Source organism: Oreochromis aureus, linkage group 3 (assembly GCF_013358895.1).
Source record: "Oreochromis aureus strain Israel breed Guangdong linkage group 3, ZZ_aureus, whole genome shotgun sequence".
Taxonomy (NCBI): Eukaryota; Metazoa; Chordata; class Actinopteri; order Cichliformes; family Cichlidae; genus Oreochromis; species Oreochromis aureus.
Window position 1 is genome coordinate 128,479,458 of NC_052944.1, and position 19,229 is coordinate 128,498,686.

Here is a 19,229-nt window from a genome sequence, read left to right on the forward strand (position 1 = left end):
TGAAACAGGCAGTCCTGTTGTGATGCCAGCAGAAGGTGTGTGTCAGTAATGCTGTGAGCTGGAACTGCTACAACATTTTGGATGTGTTGATGTTCACTAAAGACTGTCGGCCCACACTGGAGCTTTTCTCTTTGATGTTTGAGTCTCTGTCAGTAAAACACTTCAGATTTTATAGAGTTTATAGAAACTTAGAAATGTGTGATGCTTTTATTAGAGATCCACAGTGATACATGTTGGTTCAACTGTTTGTAAGCAGAGGTGATGAAAACTATGTTAATCAGATATTTGGTCTTTCATGTGGATCAGGCACAGAGACTGGAAACTGTGGAAGAGATTTTAGAACCAATGTGTGACAACAGTAAGTTTCTTTATGTTTGTTGATTACTATCTGACATGGGGAACAACAAGGAGTGACCTTTATAAAGTTAGACAATTATCTGGAGTAGGAAAAGTTATAAAACTCAGAGTTATTTAGTGATTTTTAAAAAATGAATGTTTGTGTGAAGATGAAGAAGACATCAGCAGGTCAGCTGATCACCACGCTGACATCTGTCAGTGATGTCATGAAGTCATCAGTATCTGTTCTATTTCTAACTCTGTGATACGTTTCAGAACCTTAGAGCACTGTTTTAGCTCACTACTTGACGACCTTATGCCACATGGTTGAATGCAGTGGCCCAGGTGGAGTCTGACCTCTGACCCTTTGCTGTGTTTCCTCTCTCCACTTTCCTGTCTGATCTTCTGCTGTACTGTCAAAGATAAACATCAGAATAATTTCATCATTTAGAACACTTAAGTAGTACTTTAGTATGAGCAGTATAGTACAATAGAACACATATGACTTCCTTATAGAATAGAATAGAATTCAACTTTATTGTCATTGCACATGCACAGGTACAGGGCAACGAAATGCAGTTTGCATCCATCCAGAAAGTGCTTTAACCGTGATATAGATATATTACAATATATATTAGCAATAATATAGATGTGTAAGTATATTACAGAAATGGGTCTATTATGGTATGTTATAATGTACACGGTGTGAAGTATGTTATGAACATTCTATAACTATAACTATGTACAGGCTATGTACAGGATATAAATATGAAATAAAAACTATACAGAAATCTGAGATGTACAGTTATACAGAAATGTGAACTATGCAAGTTATAAACAGTTGTCAGATTAAAAATTATCATATGTACAGAATGATATTTACACAGAACTATACAGTAGTGCAGTTAGGATAATTGTGATAGTGATAAAGTGCTAGTGGTTGTGGGTGTGTGTATGTTCAGTCCATGAGTTTAACGTGGGTCAGATGTCAGGAGGCAGAGTTCAGGAGTCTGACAGCTGTGGGGAAGAAGCTGTTCCGGTACCTGGTGGTCTTAGTCCGGAGGCTCCTGTAGCGCCTCCCAGAGGGCAGGAGGGTGAAGAGTCCATGTGATGGGTGACTGGGGTCTTTGGTGATTTTCCCAGCCCTTTTCAGACACCGCTTCCTGTAGATGTCTTTTATGGCAGGAAGTGGTGCTCCGGCGATGCGCTGGGCAGTTTTCACGACCCTCTGCAACGCCTTCCGGTCCGAGGCAGAGCAGTTCCCGTACCAGACTGTTATACAGTTGGTCAGGATGCTCTCGATGGTGCAGCGGTAGAAGTTCACCAGGATGTCTGAGGACAGGTGGTTCTTCCTCAGAGTCCTCAAGAAGAAGAGGCGCTGGTGAGCCTTCTTGACCAGCTTGGAGCAGTTGGTTGTCCAGGTGAGATCCTCGGAGATGTGGACTCCCAGGAACTTGAAGCTGCTCACACGCTCCACAGCCGTCCCCTTAATGTGGATGGGTGGATGTGGGTCAGCATTCCTCCTGTAGTCCACGATGAGCTCCTTAGTCTTGTCGGTGTTAAGCAGCAGGTTGTTTGTGTCGCACCACTCAGCCAGACGATCCACCTCCTCCCTGTAGGCGGTCTCATCGTTGTCACTGATGAGGCCAATCACCGTGGTGTCATCTGCAAACTTAATGATGGTGTTGGAACCATCAGCAGGTCTGCAGTCGTGGGTGAAGAGGGAGTAGAGGAAAGGGCTCATCACACAGCCTTGTGGTACACGGTGTTCATTGTGATTGTTGATGAGCAGCGGTTATCCAGCCGGACATGTTGGGGCGGTTGGTCAGGAAGTCCAGTAACCATTTGCAGATGAGGGAACTGATGCCCAGGTCTGTCAGTTTCCTGATGAGTTGTGATGGGTGGATTGTATTGAACGCTGAACTGAAGTCTATAAACAGCATTCTGGCGTAGGTGTTGTTGTTGTCCAGGTGTGAGAGGACAGAGTGCAGTGCGATGGAGACTGCATCCTCTGTGCTCCTGTTCTGGCGGTATGCAAATTGGTGGGGGTCCAGGGTGGGGGAGACAGGATTTGAAGTGTGCTAAGACCAGCTGCTCTAAGCACTTAGCGATGATGGGGGTGAGTGCTACTGGGCGGTAGTCATTGAGGCTAGATGGGTTGGAGTTTTTGGGTATCGGGACGATGGAGGTGGATTTGAAGCAGGCCGGTACCACAGCGTGGGCCAAGGACAGATTGAATATGTCTGTGAGCACTCCTGCAAGCTCCCCAGAACACGCTCTGAGAACACGCCCGGGGACACCATCAGGACCTGCAGCCTTGTGGACATTGATCCTACTCAGCACCGCTCCTACATCGGTGGGGGAGAGAGTCAGAGGTTGGTGGTCTGGCGTCATGTCTGTTTTGGTTGTGGGGTTCCCTCGCTCAAAACGAGCATAAAAGTTGTTGAGCTCGTTGAGGAAGGAGACATCAGAGGATGTGGGGGAGGGTTTGGTGGTCCTGTAGTCTGTAATGGTCTGAAGTCCTTGCCACATGCGTCGGGGGTTGGAGTTGGAGAAGTGTTCTTCTACCTTCTTTTTGTAATGGTGTTTGGCTTTTTTGATGCCCTTCTTTAGATTAGCCCTGGCTGTAGTGTAGGCGTGTGCATCTCCTGACCTAAAGGCGGTGTTGCGGGCCTTCAGGAGGAGACGAACATCCCGGTTCATCCAAGGTTTCTGGTTGGGGTACATGGTGATCCGTTTCTGGGTGGTGACACTGTCTGTGGTTTCGGAGATGTAATCCAGTACAGATGAGGCGTACTGGTCCAGGTCTCATTATCTCATTGGATCTCTGTGTTAGGTTGGTGAAGGAAACACAACACATTTTTACTCACGTGAGTAAATCACTACCATTAGGAACTAGTTTGTGATATAACAACACACTTACCCTGAAATCATACAGGCCAGTTTCTTGAAGTGACAAGTAGTAATGGGGGGAAATAATTGTGTAGTTTGTGCGACTGCTGTTTGTAAGTTAAGAATTGTCCCAACTACATGGGCTGCTAACCTTTGACCTTTTCTAAAGGTCAAAGGTTAGCAGCTGCAGATGTCGTCAAATAAAGTAGTGTATTATCCATCTTTGATATTTATTACATCACATATCCTGATCCAACAACTTTTGCTGCATCTGTCATGCTCATTTCAATGACCAGAGGAAGGCCTAATGCTAAGCTTATGCTAAAAACTCAACAGTGAATTATGAAAGGCAGGGGTGTCTACTTACCCAGAATCAACTTTATAGCAACTTCCACTGATACTAATATAGAAGCTAATGCTAAGCTAATAATCCAAGATGGTGGTTATAAAAAAAGTGGGTGCTCTTGGATACAAGATGGCAGAAGGCTAATGCTAAAACTAAAATAACGATACAAGATGGTGGAAGGCTAATACTAAGCTAATGCTAAAACTAAAATAACCATGAATTATGAAAGAGGATGGTGTCTACATACCAAGGATCAGCTTTATAGCAATTTCTATTGATGCTAACACAGAAGCTAACAGTAACTTAATGCTAAAGCTAATGATCCAAGATGGCGGTCTAGGAAAACAAAGTGGTTACCCATGGATACAAGATGGCGGCAAGCACAAGGTGCGCATGGAGCACATGGACTTAGGATGAAGTTTAAATACAGGTAAGCCTTTAAAGATGGAAGCAAAATATATAAGTAGAGTCGAAGATGCATAACGATTTAACAATAGTAATGCCTCAATTTTGATTTATTTTATTATTAAAGCAAGGATGGAAGTAGATTAATAAGAACAGTTCACATAAGCCAGAGAGACACTGATGCCCACAAGAACCGCGTGAGTATAAATAATAATAATCTTAAGTCATATTTCACAGCTTCTTTCTGAAAAGGACTGAAATGAATTCAACAAATGTTTTCTTTAATATAGTATAACAATCATATTAAAAATAGAAAAGAAACTGAACACGTGTTTCTACTGTAAAGTCTGTTGTTGCTCACTGCAGGTGTCTCAGAACTGTTAGCTTTATTTTAAAGCCAACATTGTATTTAATATCAGAAAACCCCTGTTGATTTTTTGGCCTGTCATTCTCAAGCAGGAACCTCAGAAAGGTATTTATGAGTTTTCTTTGACATCAAAATGCAAAGAGACTACAAAAGCTACAGGTGTTACCATGTTTTATGACCGTTGGCTATAACAGAAATGTATTCATCTCTTAATGTTTTTGTGTTGCTTTTTTTTTTTCAGAATGGCTTTGATGAAACTTCTTAACAACCGCCCTGAAACGCCATACTTCCGGCTACCACCATTGCACTTCAGAATTTTAAAATCCTGCGACCAGCTGAGGGTCATCAGCTGGGACTTCAAAGATGAAACAGCTAAACCTCTAATAACAAAAAGGAACACGGTGGCAGTCATCACAGATGGGGAGACTGTGGCCAAGGTCACGATTTTTGAAGAATTTGCCTCAAATGTCCAGCAGGGGGGGGGGGTCTTTTATAATGAGAGGCCATGAACTCAGGGCGTAGCCCCCCTTACTACATTAATGTAACAGCTAAAACCCAGTTTTTTAGAGCGCCCACCCTTAGTGTTAGCGTGAGCCCAGTTTGGACAGGTGTACCTGCTGCTTTTACACTGTGAGGTTCACATTTATAGAGCAGAGTGATTTGTAATGACTGATTTCATGTCTTTGACGTGTTTATGAGCCCTGCAGCAGCCTGTCATTGTTATTGTTGCTGTGATTGTGAAGAACACTGTGGTCACTTTAACGCTAGAATCAAACCTGTGATCACATAAATAAGATAAGATAAGATAACCTTTATTAGTCCCACACGTGGGAAATTTGTTTTGTCACAGCAGGAAGTGGACAGTGCAAAAGTTGTATAGCGAAAATTACTATACAATAAGAATAAATTGCTGTACACAACTGTACAGAATAGAATAAAATAAAATACTATATGCAGTAGAATTAATCGAATAAAATATACAATAGGATAAAAATAGAATACAAATTCTATATACAACTGAGTAAAAATACAACTTTGTCAGAAAAGATTATTGCACATGTGTGGATGTGTGTGTTTGATCAGTTAAAGTCTTTGTTGTGGAGTCTGACAGCAGTGGGGAGGAAAGACCTGCGAAATCTCTCCGTCCCACACCGTGGGTGCCGCAGTCTCCCACTGAAGGAGCTGCTCAGTGCTTTCAGAGTCTCTTGCATGGGGTGGGAGATGTTGTCCAACAGGGATGACAGCTTAGCCGCCATTCTCCTGTCACTCACCACCTCCACTGGGTCCAGAGGGCGTCCTAGAACAGAGCTGGCCCTGCGGATCAGCCTGTTGATGAGTAAATATGATGTTGATGAGCTATTAATAAGATGTAAATATAATATTGTCTCATACTGACGAGAGGAAGAGAGATACTGCAAGGTGAGCTCCATTCACTCATATCAGAGAGAGAGAGCAGCACACGTGGGCTGTACATCAGGTGACGTCATCATCACACCTCCATAAAGACGATATTAGTACTGTAGAAAAACACATTTATTAATTACAGGTCATCTGTTTCTGAACATGTTTTCATGTCAGATGAGTTTTTCCTTTATTTATTTCTATATTTATTATTTCCTTTATTCTGACTGAAGCTTCTGGTGGGAATATAAACATAACCAACATGAGGCAGGTTCACTGCAACCAAACCTCCAGACTCACATCATGCCAATGTTACAGGATACAGCAACAGGGAAAAGTTCTGGAATGTTACGATTGGTCAGAATTAGGCCAACAAAATATAACCAATGTTACCTTTTTATAAAGACAGAAAACACATCTAGTCCTTTTTTCTTTACATATATATTTTTAAATAAATTAAAAACACAGCTCAATGCTACGCCAGCTTCTTATAGTTTGCCAAGGAGGGATAGACGAGCCCCTAAAGTCTTCACCTATGATCGGCTGGGGACTCCAACATGCTACAGTGCAGTGTGTACAAACAAAATTGTCATGATCCTGGGTCTTTTGACCCAGCGCTTTGTGTTTTCTATTATTGTGATGTATTTTTGTTCTGGTTTTCTATTTCTTTGGTTTTTGGATTCGGTTCTTCCTCAGTTTAGTGTTTAGTCATTTCTGCCTGTGTAAAGTCCATGTTTCTTAGTCTGTGTCTTTGCATGTGTGAGTTCCTGTTTTATTTTGTAGGTCTGTTTCTCTCGTCAGTGTTTCTAGTTTCGCTTTCCCTTGTCTTGTTATGTCCAATTTATCCCAGCTGTGTCTCCCTCGTGTTTCCCATTCCCTGATTGCCCTGTTTGTATTTAAGCCCAGTGTTTTCTTGTGTGCCTTGCTGGTTTGTCTGCATATCTCCCTCTGTCATCCTGTGTGTTTTCCCAACACATTCTCACTCCCAACTCGTCAAACGTGTGACGCATGGTCAGGCTCCCTCTGCTTCACTTATCGACGCGCAGGGTACCCCCCTCGCGTCGATAATTGACGTGCAGGGTCCTCCTATTGAATACTATAGAGCTCCCTAAACGTTGTTTATTGACGACAAGAGATTTGTTGTCCGTATATTTATACATTTCCGAAATCGCATTGTAGTGATGTGTACTGAACACAGTATATTATATAATGTAAACAACTACCTGAGAAACAGCAGATGCAGCAGATAAATTAATTATAGGCCATTACTTTTGTATCGTTTATTGCATTTATGGAGGGAGAGGTGTATGCTGGGTAATGGCACAGCTAGCGACACGGTGACTTTATTCACCCGCTTCGGCTGTTATCAGTCCATACAATGGGCGTTATTAGCAGAAATCAGTCCCATAGATATGGGCCATCTCCACCTGCTAGATTGTTCAGAAGGTTGTTATCATCCATCCAGATGGAGGATCACTAACAGGAGCGTGGGAAGACTCCAGAATTCACTCTGGCTGGAATCCGGTGGATACAGCAGTGTTACAGGTAAGACCATTTAAACGGACAGCATTTATAGAATGACTATTAAAAGTCAGCGAGTGTCAATAATGTTAATGTGGTTATGTTAGTAATACACCGAGTGCTAATATAACAGCTTTAAGATGCATTTGTAGATATTATTACGTGTTTTACCGTCTTTATGGTGCTAGCTTAAAGTTACGGTGTAAACGTTAGCTTATATTGTAGTAAAGCTGTTACTGTTTAAACGATGTTAGCACAGAAATATTAGCTTCTGTCATGACTGATGAAGTTACTAGTTAATAAAGTTTCCAGTAAAGTGATTAATCGCAGCCATAGATTGACAGTAAATATCTCGATTAGCTTCAATGCATCTGTTATAAATATGTGCACGTTTCAGTGCTTCGTTTAAACTGTATGATACTTGTACTGGCATACAAGTAACATTTATTTAACATTTAACATTTATTGTAGTTTTATGAGCCTAAAGTGAACAATAAAGGGATCAATTGATGTGCTGGGTGCGTTTCACATTTCCTATGTCTGTTTTTTGCTATATTACTTTGTCTTTCTTAACAAGACTTTCATGTCCGGTTAATCTGGAGATGGAGTCTTTGGTCTTCGGCTTGTTTTGTCCTCGGGTTGTACACTTTGTACAGCCCGAGGACCCTATTTTTTTTTTTTTTTTAAAGGATACACGGCACACCATGCTAAGACATATCACATTTTCAGCTTATAGCTCTTTGGGAATCAAATGCGGCAGTTTGCTGATTTCCGCCTGGTGACTTTCATGTTTATCAGCCTAGGAGTTTACATACTTTCTCCCTGCTGAAGACAATTAACAAAAGCTTATTCATGTGCTCTAATTCCCTTTTTTTGTCTTTGTTTTTTTTGTGTGTGTGTCTATTTTTGTCCTAGATGGCCTGGCGCAGCAGGTAGGGGCGAACTCTATGTCTGAGCTGGTCTTTGCTCAAGCAGTCCAGAAATGGCTCAGATATGCTCCAGATCGATGGGTGGCGCGCAGGACGCACATCATCCATCCCCATCCCGGAGTAAATAATAAAAGTGACGTGAAACATAGAAATGTAAATAGGAAACTTTGTCTTTTAATAAAGTATTTTGCAAATGATACATGTCTATTGACCTTTTTTGTTTTTTTGTTTTTTTTTCAATAAAAAGCAACTGTACGAAAGAGGTGGAAAATCAATACCATAGCTCAACAGTGTTTCAATATCAGAATCTGACATTGTTTCAATGTCAACAGTGTTAGAAAATATAACGTCGAATCAATGTCAGGTTTCAACATTGATTCAACATCAAAACCTGACGTTGTTTCAATGTTAAAAATGGGTGCAAGAGTGACGTTGGGTCAACGTCACACTTCAACGTTGCTTCAATGACGTCGCCTGATATTGACTCAACATTGTTTCAATGTTTCCTTGCTATCTGGGTAACCTCTTGTATTTATTGTTTGTTTTCCTCTGCTCGTGTTCTCCCTCATCCCTCGCCGTGTGTTCCGCCCGCCCGGTCATTTAGTGTCTTGCTGTAAATAGCATTGTGAAAGGCTCTGAGGAAAGATCTGTATATGAGTGGATCAACCTGAGTACACAGTCTTGGGTAACAGAGACAGGTTTTGCTGCTTAACCAACAACCCGATATCAGTGATCAGGTTTTGATGATGCATCACTTCATAAATCCTGCCACCTGTAGAAGTGGGCTCCTGAGGATTTGCAGGTGAAGCTTGATCTGTGTGATCCTGCAGACATAAATCTGTGTGAGACAAATGCTGTGTTTCCATCAGTCATATTAGGAATCTGATGATCATTATCCTCCTCCTCGTCCCCTGACATTGGGACATGAACCACAAGCACCGGCTGGGCTCACAGAACACTTGACAGGGGTTCGGTTGGACATAGTAGATCCTGTCCTTGAAATCTTGGACTTGACATATTCATTCATTGCATCACGATCTTATAACTGCTCCATCTCAGCCTTTAGTCTTGCTTCCTGCAGCTGTATCACTCTTTTCTTTTTTGCGTGCCACTGAAATGGAGCTTGACACAACTGAAGAACTTCCAGTGCTGGAAACAGCTTTGCTATTGTTTCTTTGATGCCAATGATCAGCGACCACTCCAGATTACTCCACATGACAGCATCTCACCTTCATTTTGCACACTTCTCTGTTCTTGAATCCACATTTCAGTCACAAGCAAAAAGTCTTTAATAACAGCTGCCTTTGACTCATATGAGTTACACTGATCTCCACTAAGTTCATCTTCTGGTAGCATCTTCATAACACTGTTATTAAGCAAGATGAACTCTTCACCCAGCTTGCAGAAACTTTGCAGTGTTTCTGACACCAATTTATCAGCATGCTCTTCACTATTTGTCATGTTGTCTTTGGCTCCCTCTTTTGGTCAACCACATGTGGTGTGCCATATGCTGCATCTTTAAACTCAACAATTATTCCAAATGAACTTTCAAACACTCACGAGAAGCTTCTGTGACTCAGTAAACTTGAAAAATGTTCTTCAGTAGCTTTCCTCAGCATCTTCTCAAATTATCAAGTACATGAACAAACTTCAACATGCCACAGTGAAGCAATATGAACAGGAGTGTGCTCCTTATAGCTCCATTAGCATAGTTAGCTTCATTATTTGAATTTTTGCACGATGGTTTATAACTTCTCATTGTCAAGCAGCTTCATCTGATTCTTGGAAAAGTAAAGGACGTGTGCAAAACCATGAATTCTCACATGAAAATCTTCATCTCGAAAAATGCAAATACAAGAATGGAACTCAAAATATGGAACCGGGCATGTCCCACCGGGAGGAGGCCCCGGGGCAGACCCAGGACACGCTGGAGAGATTACATCTCTCGGCTGGCCTGGGAGCGCCTTTGGTGTTCCCCGGATAAGCTGGAGGAGGTGGCTGGGGAGAGGGAGGTCTGGGCTTCCCTGCTTAGGCTACTGCCCCCGCGACCCGGCCTCGGATAAAGCGGATGAAGATGGATGGATGGATGGATGGATGGATGGAACTCAAAATATCTTCTTTTTACAACTTCATCTTATTTCCACCAAACACAGCTAGCGCATTCAAAAACTATACTGATCTGTGCTCCTGTCATCATTCTATCTTTTCAGTGTTTTTTCTAATAAGAAAATAAGATATTGTGTAGGTCTGTAAGGACGACACGAGAGCTCGTCACATTTTACTCCAACTTTAATCTCAGCTTAGATTAGGTCCGCCACAATATTACAGGAATCACAGGAAGTAAAGCTTTCAAAACAAAACTCTAAGTTTCACAGTAATGCTAACTTAAACTGACGTCAACCTCACCTACTGATCATGAAAGAGAATTAAAGACAAAAGGGTTTGCACAAATAATTATCTCTATATAATCCTTATATATGGCTCTAACAGCCCCTTATGGTGATGGGTTACATGAAATTATGCTCTGTGCATATCCAGAAAGTACCTTTTTTTTAAAACTTGGAAACTAAACACACATAAAACATGCACAACATTACCAGGAAAGGAAGGTAAAGCACCAACTCTATTCCTGAGTTTTAGTTTTCTCTCCTCAGCTGTTCTTCTTTCATTCATTATTAATATTTCAACAAAACAAACACAGAAAATGGAAAACATAAATAAAAAAATTAGCTTTAAAGTAAAAGCAAAAGGTGTTTGGAGGAGAGCAGAAAGAAGCAGTAGCTTATGCAGCCTTGCCCGAAGTTTACCTGCACTTTCTTAATCAAAATGGTAACGATATATATACACTACACATACATTCTCATATTGTGAAGATATTAAGATTCTCATTCTATACAATAGCACAGCTATATACTCATGTGAATCAGCAGATAAAATTAATCATACATTATTTATCTAATCTCTTTCATTTTTATACTAATCAAATATGTATTGCTTATATTTATTCTTCAATTAAATTCTAAAATTACTTTAGCTTCCTTGTCTAACCCACGTGTGCGAGACATGTAGAATATTTAAATACCACAACCTCAGAAACCTCTGGCAGTCATCAGCTCTGACACGCTTAAATCAACAAGTAAGCTGCACATGTTCTACTTTTGACTCGACGTAACTGTAGCATGTGTGAACCGTGTGTGACACACACATTACATTTCAGCACCAGTGGAGGTCCAGTGGGGCAGTCCTGGTATCTGAGGAGCTGGGTTAACTTTCCAAAAGCAGAAAATGGCTAGTTCAGACATGTTTTGCATTAACTATAATCTTTATGGAGGGTGAGAGAGAAGCAGAAGCGTTACACCCCGAGGGCGAAAGGAGGAGCTACAGCTGTGCACAGAATAGTGTGTTTTTGAGCAGTAAAGCATGTAAGACGGGATCGCTCTGTAATCTATTTATTTATAGTCATAAACCAAGGAAACACACATCAGCTCATTGCAGGCCGATTGTGTTTAGTGCCACACGCAGTCATCACTGAGCCTGGAACAACTCTGATGTGATCGTGGTCACGTGGTCCAGTGGGGCGTGGCCAGGCCCACAAACATGGCAACCGCTCAGCAGGTACAGGTGTCTGAAGTGGAGCAGGATCGCTTTGGTTCCTGTTTTGGATCTTGATGGTTTCGCCCTCACGTGTACACACGGTGTTTTTTTTCCACATGAACACAGGTGGTGACACTTTGGCCTGTTTGGTGGTCATGTGGTCTACCCATTATGTGGGTCCAGAATGAAGTCGCCTTCTTTCTGTTTTTGCTCAAATATGAAAAATAAGTTCACATTGAGCCAGAATATGATTTAGCTTTCTCGTTTTAGTGAGTAATAGTCCTTCTTCTTTCTGTCAGAGTTTTTCTTTGGACTGGCTCCTTTTTCACTCCAGTCCTTATATCTGATCAATTTCACATGAACTTTAGTTTGTAAAGCTGTGTAACACCACCCGTGAGTCTTTCAACAAAGGCACTTAATAAGTGCAAAGCCAAATAAAGAAAATAAAATCTTGGCCAATATATCACAATTTCAGCTGTTTAAATTGTATCGCCCTTAAATTCTACATCGGTTTAATTACACCTGATAGGATGTGTCACCTCCATCATAATCCGTAGCTTCATACTCTATTTATTTCTGCCCTGTCCACTGTGCTGCTGTAACAATATGGATTTCCAGCTTATATTATTATAATAGAAAGGTTTCCAATCTTTGTCCTATCAGGTTATAGTGAAGAAAGAATCAGTTTTCCTGTCCTGCTGAGAGAGATAGGATCAATATGCCCTCTTCCTGATTTCTGAGTTCAGCTAAAGCAGAGTCATTAATGATGACTTTATTATTTTTAACAATAAAATCATCATTTAAAACTGCATTTACTTGGTTGTCCATACAAGGACAGTGTCACAGCTCCACGTCTGGTTTGTGCAGCTTAAACAAACTGAACCTGTTAACCTGAGATCAGAGCTGCAGACGTCGTCACCCTCAGACATTCAGATTGGTGCCAAGTTCACAGGTTGCCAATGACGCTGATGGATCACTGAACATACTTGTTATCTACAATTTGTGCAACATTGGATACAAAATTACACCAAAAAAATTTTAAAAAATCACAGAAAGATGTTCAGTGACTTCAATGGCAAAGACACAAGCGGCTCAGTGAAGTAGACAAACTTAATATAGATTTCAGGAGACCCGATCTTTCCAGTGGAATGTGTAGAATTTGAGATACATGTGACTGAGTCAGATTGAAGTCTGTATGTCAGTTCTGCTCAGAGCTTCACATTGTTCAGCCTTCTGATGCTCTGCAGTTTGTCTTGCTTCACAGCGAGCTCCAACTCCAAAGCGGCCTCTCTGCACTGGACGGCAGAGCGAATGCTGAGCGTGCTGCTGCTGGCCATGGGCCCTGTCGCTTATTTCAACCCTGGTCCTGTCATCGATTACTCTCTGGCTGCTGCCCTGACCCTTCACGGACACTGGTAAGACTAGCAGTCAGCTGATCCCTGGTTTCACTTGTTTCTAAAATGTTCGCAAATATTCGCAAACCTCAGATAAAATATTCCTGACACGTGTTTTATTTAAACAGTGACGCTAAGCTGTTCTGTTTTAGAGCTTTCATTTCCTGAAAGCTATATAAGCTCTCGTCAGTCTGTCACAATACCAGGACTACTGTGCAGGCTGCATTTATGAGTAAGAGAAAGAAACAATATTTCCTCATTCAGCTCTCAATAAAGAGCTGGTTTTTATTAGGTACAGTGATTGTGTATTATTGACATTAACAATGTTTCTATGTTTATTGACCTTCATGCAGATTTTTATAAATGTACATTTAAATGATTACTCACCCTGGAGGTCACATAAATATTAAACAGAAAATATACAGATGTGTTCAAAACAAAAGCAGTCCAACATGACTAACCAGCTCAATCAGTGTTTTGGTATAAATCTTATTATTACATGACAAATAATTTACCAGTCAGTGTAGCAGAGTCCGAGAAACCAACAGACCCAACATTCATGATATGACTGCACCTGAGTCTGTGTAATTGAAGAATTAAATGAAATGGGCGTGTTCAAAATGATAGCAGTGTGGAGTCCAATCAGTGAGGTCATTCATTATGTGAAGAAACAGCACATGTTGTACATGCATTTCTCTCTGAAAACCTGAGAAAGATGGGTCGTGCCAGACATTGTTCAGAAGAACAGCGTGCTTTAATCAAAACGCTGATAGGAGAGGGGAAAACATATAAAGAAGTGCAGAAAATGATAGGCTGCTCAGATAAAATGATCTCCAATGCTTTAAAATGAAAAGCCAAACCAGAGAGACGTGGAAGACAACGGAAGACTACCATTTGAATGGATCGAACAATGGCCAGATAGCAAAGACTCAGCCAATGATCAGCTCCAGGGAGATCACAGACGGTCTGAAGTTACCTGTGAGTGCTGTGACAATTAGAAGACGTGTGAGGCTCATCTATCGGCAAGAAGCCTCCGCAAAGCCCCACTGTTAAAAAAAGAAACAAACAAAAAAAACCTGCTGAAGAGGATACAATTTGCTAAAGAACATATCGACTGGCTTAAAGAGAAATGGAGAAACATTTTGTGGACTGATGAAAGTAAGATTGTTCTTTTTGGGTCCAAGGGGCGCAGACAGTTTGTCAGACGACCCCCAAACACTGAATTCAAGCCACAGTCGACTCTGAAGACCGTGAAGCATGGTGGTGCAAGTATCATGATATGGGGCTGTTTCTCTTATTAAGGTGTCGGGCCTATTTATCGGATACTAGGGATCATGGATCAATTTGCTTATATCAAAATACTTGAAGAGGTCATGCTGCCTTATGCTGAAGAGGAGATGCTGTTGCGAAATCAGTTTTACCCCGGTTCTTTGATTCGTCGACGGATCCAGAAAACGGCACCGGAACTCAGTAGTTATTTTACAAAATCTTTATTCATCTTTATTCATCTTCATTTAAGCATGCACTTCTAGAAGGGAAGACGAGGCCGGTGTCCCTCTGAAACAATCTTCACCCCTTTGTTAGTCACAGCCAGCTTTATAGAAGCGGCCGCATCATAAAACCCCCATAATGTGCTGCAAACTCTGTCTCTGTGTGTATGCACGAGCACGTGAATGCCTGTGTGTGCGCGTACCCGCGTGTCTATGTGAGTGCACGTGAGTGAGTGTGCATGTGGATGTGTGAGTGTAACAGTTTAAGCCCTGTGTGTGTCTCTGGTACGTGACTCCCTAGGGGTCATAAAAACCCCCTCTCTCTTCCAGACCACAGTTATCAAGTTAAATATTGAGACCCCCACACAGGTATCCTCTGGGGAATTTCCACTCAGCATTAACTCCTCTTTGTCTTACTTTCACAGTTCAACTGGGGAGGGTCTCCTAAGATCTACTCCTAAGTTCATGACACAGTCAGGCCTTTATTTATATCCAGGGCAGTTTCAGTGTCTCATAATAATTTTACATTCTATCTAACACATTTCCAAACTCTAAAATAAGCTAATCATATCTACAATGCCCTTGAAATGGGTGTTTCAAAAAGACAACGACCCCAAACACACCAGTCAGCAAGCAGCATCTTGTTTCCAGACCAACAAAATTACGGTTATGGAGTGGCCAGCCCAATTGCTGGACCTTAATCCAATAGGAAACTTGTGGGGTGACATCAAAAATGTTATTTCTGAGGCAAAATCAAGAAATCCAGAGGAATTGTGGAAGGTTGTCAAATCATCCTGTGCTGGCATACCTGTTTACAGCTGCCAGAAGTTGGTGGACTCCATGGAGCACAGATGGGAAGCAGTTCTCAAAAGCAGTGTTTAGACAACTAAATGTTAGTTTAGTGATTCACAGGACTGCTAAATCTTAACATTTTTTCAGTTTATTGAGTACATATTTGAGTTTGTAATGAAAATGCAGACACTGCTATTTTTGAGAAGCCCAATATCATGTTTTCCTTCATTTTCTGTAAAGTAACTCAAATATTGATACTTTTTCTTCATGTTTTAATGAAAAATTAATGTGCAGTGTTCCTAATGAACAGGAATAAAAATATTATACGGATTTTGAGTTTTACTCACGTTTTAAAACACACTGTTATTATTTTGAACACAACTGTAAGTTATTTTATGCAAATTGGAGACTCTTATGCTTGGTTAGCTTGGTTAATTAGAGTCTGAATGGCTCAAACGTAAGGCGAGATGTTACTGTGACTGTTGCTGGATGAAGATTTTGCAGCTCAGAAATCATATTTTATAATCTGGACCTCAAATCCCTTTAAAAAAATAAAGGTTTTGGATAAATTGAGCAACTGCAGCAGCAGCATTTTAGTCCCAGCAGGAATTTACTATATTAGTGTGTCAGGCTGCAGAGCGAGGTCTTTGTCATAGACGTGATGGCTGAGGCTCCTGGCTGTCATCATGTGTGGACAGAGTTCATTCAGATGTTAAAAAAAACACAACATCTGTTGCGCGTGGAAATGTCAGCACATGTTTATGGGGCATTAGTTGCATTAATGTCAGAGTCAAATTTAGAAACACTGGTTGCACATTTTCCATCTGTGCTGTGCTGTGCAGTCATTTAAAGCGCTTCAGTGTCACCCAGCTGAAGCAAAGGGAGGCCTGCTCATCTTTTCCTCTGCCTGTGTTGTTGCAGGGGTCTCGGGCAGGTGTTGACAGACTACGTTCACGGGGACACAAAGATCAAGATGGCCAACGCAGCTCTCTTCCTCCTGTCCACGATCACCTTCACTGGTCTTTGTTACTTCAACTACAACGACGTGGGCATATGCAAAGCTGTCGCCCTGCTCTGGAGCAAGTGAATATGACTGTGGGCCAGGACGCTCAGGAAGACCGAAACGCTGATCCTGGCTGCGTGTTTAACAAAAGAAATCAGTGTGTTCTCTGTAAATATCATTTTGACAATATTTCATTGATTCAAAAGTGTTTGTGTTCATTGATTCAAGCTTTGTCTTTGTTTTCATTGATTGGGCTGTTCCTGAGTAACTGTGGGCTAAATTTAAGCTACAAACACGTTTTAACAACACAGCCATGACTTGATCAAGTCTTATAGAATACAGCTGTCTAAGCTCTCGTTCATTCTTTGTCGTTTGTGTCCTTTGTGTGGCTGATCTCTTAAACATGTTTACTTCCAGTGTGCGCATGCTGCCTTTTCTCTTACACCCATCAGCAGCAGCACACACTAACCCCTGTTTGGAAAAACCATTTCCATGCCCCACTTCCTGTTTTAGTGTCATTGTGACCAGGATGTCCCTGCAATGCTGCGGCTATACAGAGAGCAGTGGCCTCTGCTGTAGGAACAGACAGCTTATATGATCTCATACCCTTATATAAAGGTTTATTAATGCTCTGCTTGAAGGTTTAATAAAGGTCAGACCGGCTAAATCTTAAATTCAACCAAACCAGTAATGCTAACCCTGCCTGTGCATGTCCAGCTGACTGGGTGTGAAATTATGAGCTCCAAACTTCCATCATGTTCCTGCCTCGGAGGTATTTTAACCTTCGAGGCAGGAACAGGACACGACTGCGTCTCTCTGGGGTCATGTTATACTTTGCAGCAGAAACTGATTCACATACAATCTGCACATTTCAAAGAAACAAAAATGCTTTAAAATAAATCATGTTTATTTTGATCAATTTGTGAAAATTCCAGGACTGTTCTTAAATCAGTAAAATAAGACTTAATATGACAGTCAAATCAAAGCTTTATGATATTACATTATAATCTTGGAACATGCACTTATATACAGGGAGTGCAGAATTATTAGGCAAATGAGTATTTTGTCCACATCATCCTCTTCATGCATGTTGTCTTACTGCAAGCTGTATAGGCTCGAAGGCCTACTACCAATTAAGCATATTAGGTGATGTGCATCTCTGTAATGAGAAGGGGTGTGGTCTAATGACATCAACACCCTATATCAGGTGTGCATAATTATTAGGCAACTTCCTTTCCTTTGGCAAAATGGGTCAAAAGAAGGACTTGACAGGCTCAGAAAAGTCAAAAATAGTGAGATATCTTGCAGAGGGATGCAGCAGTCTTAAAATTGCAAAGCTTCTGAAGCGTGATCATCGAACAATCAAGCGTTTCATTCAAAATAGTCAACAGGGTCGCAAGAAGCGTGTGGAAAAACCAAGGCGCAAAATAACTGCCCATGAACTGAGAAAAGTCAAGCGTGCAGCTGCCAAGATGCCACTTGCCACCAGTTTGGCCATATTTCAGAGCTGCAACATGACTGGAGTGCCCAAAAGCACAAGGTGTGCAATACTCAGAGACGTGGCCAAGGTAAGAAAGGCTGAAAGACCACCACCACTGAACAAGACACACAAGCTGAAACGTCAAGACTGGGCCAAGAAATATCTCAAGACTGATTTTTCTAAGGTTTTATGGACTGATGAAATGAGAGTGAGTCTTGATGGGCCAGATGGATGGGCCCGTGGCTGGATTGGTAAAGGGCAGAGAGCTCCAGTCCCACTCAGACGCCAGCAAGGTGGAGGTGGAGTACTGGTTTGGGCTGGTATCATCAAAGATGAGCTTGTGGGGCCTTTTCGGGTTGAGGATGGAGTCAAGCTCAACTCCCAGTCCTACTGCCAGTTTCTGGAAGACACCTTCTTCAAGCAGTGGTACAGGAAGAAGTCTGCATCCTTCAAGAAAAACATGATTTTCATGCAGGACAATGCTCCATCACACGCGTCCAAATACTCCACAGCGTGGCTGGCAAGAAAGGGTATAAAAGAAGAAAAACTAATGACATGGCCTCCTTGTTCACCTGATCTGAACCCCATTGAGAACCTGTGGTCCATCATCAAATGTGAGATTTACAAGGAGGGAAAACAGTACACCTCTCTGAACAGTGTCTGGGAGGCTGTGGTTGCTGCTGCACGCAATGTTGATGGTGAACAGATCAAAACACTGACAGAATCCATGGATGGCAGGCTTTTGAGTGTCCTTGCAAAGAAAGGTGGCTATATTGGTCGCTGACTTGTTTTTGTTTTGTTTTTGAATGTCAGAAATGTATATTTGTGAATGTGGAGATGTTATATTGGTTTCACTGGTAATAATAAATAATTGAAATGGGTATATATTTGTTTTTGTTAAGTTGCCTAATAATTATGCACAGTAATAGTCACCTGCACACACAGATATCCCCCTAAAATAGCTAAAACTAAACATAAACTAAAAACTACTTCCAAAAACATTCAGCTTTGATATTAATGAGTTTTTGGGTTCATTGAGAACATGGTTGTTGTTCAATAATAAAATTATTCCTCAAAAATACAACTTGCCTAATAATTCTGCACTCCCTGTATGAGAGTAAGAAAGAAAGGTATATCTTTGTGTCCACCTTTTCTGTTAACGCCCCTACCTGGCCCCCTGGCAAAAGCTTTGCTAGATCCGCCCCTGCACAGTTACCAGCTGTCAGCTAAATAAAAAAGGAGCTTGGTTGTTTATTTCTCTCAGAAACAGTTCATAACT

General features: G+C 41.4%; 1 protein-coding gene across 1 annotated transcript; it reads left to right on the forward strand.

The window, feature by feature from the left end:
- The first annotated feature begins 11,313 nt into the window (after positions 1-11,313).
- LOC116312448 (succinate dehydrogenase [ubiquinone] cytochrome b small subunit B, mitochondrial-like) lies at positions 11,314-16,886 on the forward strand. Its single transcript, XM_039608520.1, has 3 exons — positions 11,314-11,333; positions 13,056-13,206; positions 16,389-16,886. Exons 2-3 carry the CDS (start codon positions 13,103-13,105, stop codon positions 16,552-16,554), a joined length of 270 nt encoding a protein of 89 aa, XP_039464454.1. The 5' UTR covers positions 11,314-11,333; positions 13,056-13,102; the 3' UTR covers positions 16,555-16,886.
- The last annotated feature ends 2,343 nt before the right edge of the window (positions 16,887-19,229 follow it).

Coding starts and splice junctions, on each gene's coding strand:
- LOC116312448 (XM_039608520.1), top strand. CDS start 13,103: ATGCTGAGCGTGCTGCTGCTGGCCATGGGCCCTGTCGCTTATTTCAAC. Junction 13,207..16,388: donor CTGACCCTTCACGGACACTG/GTAAGACTAGCA, acceptor GTGTTGTTGCAG/GGGTCTCGGGCAGGTGTTGA.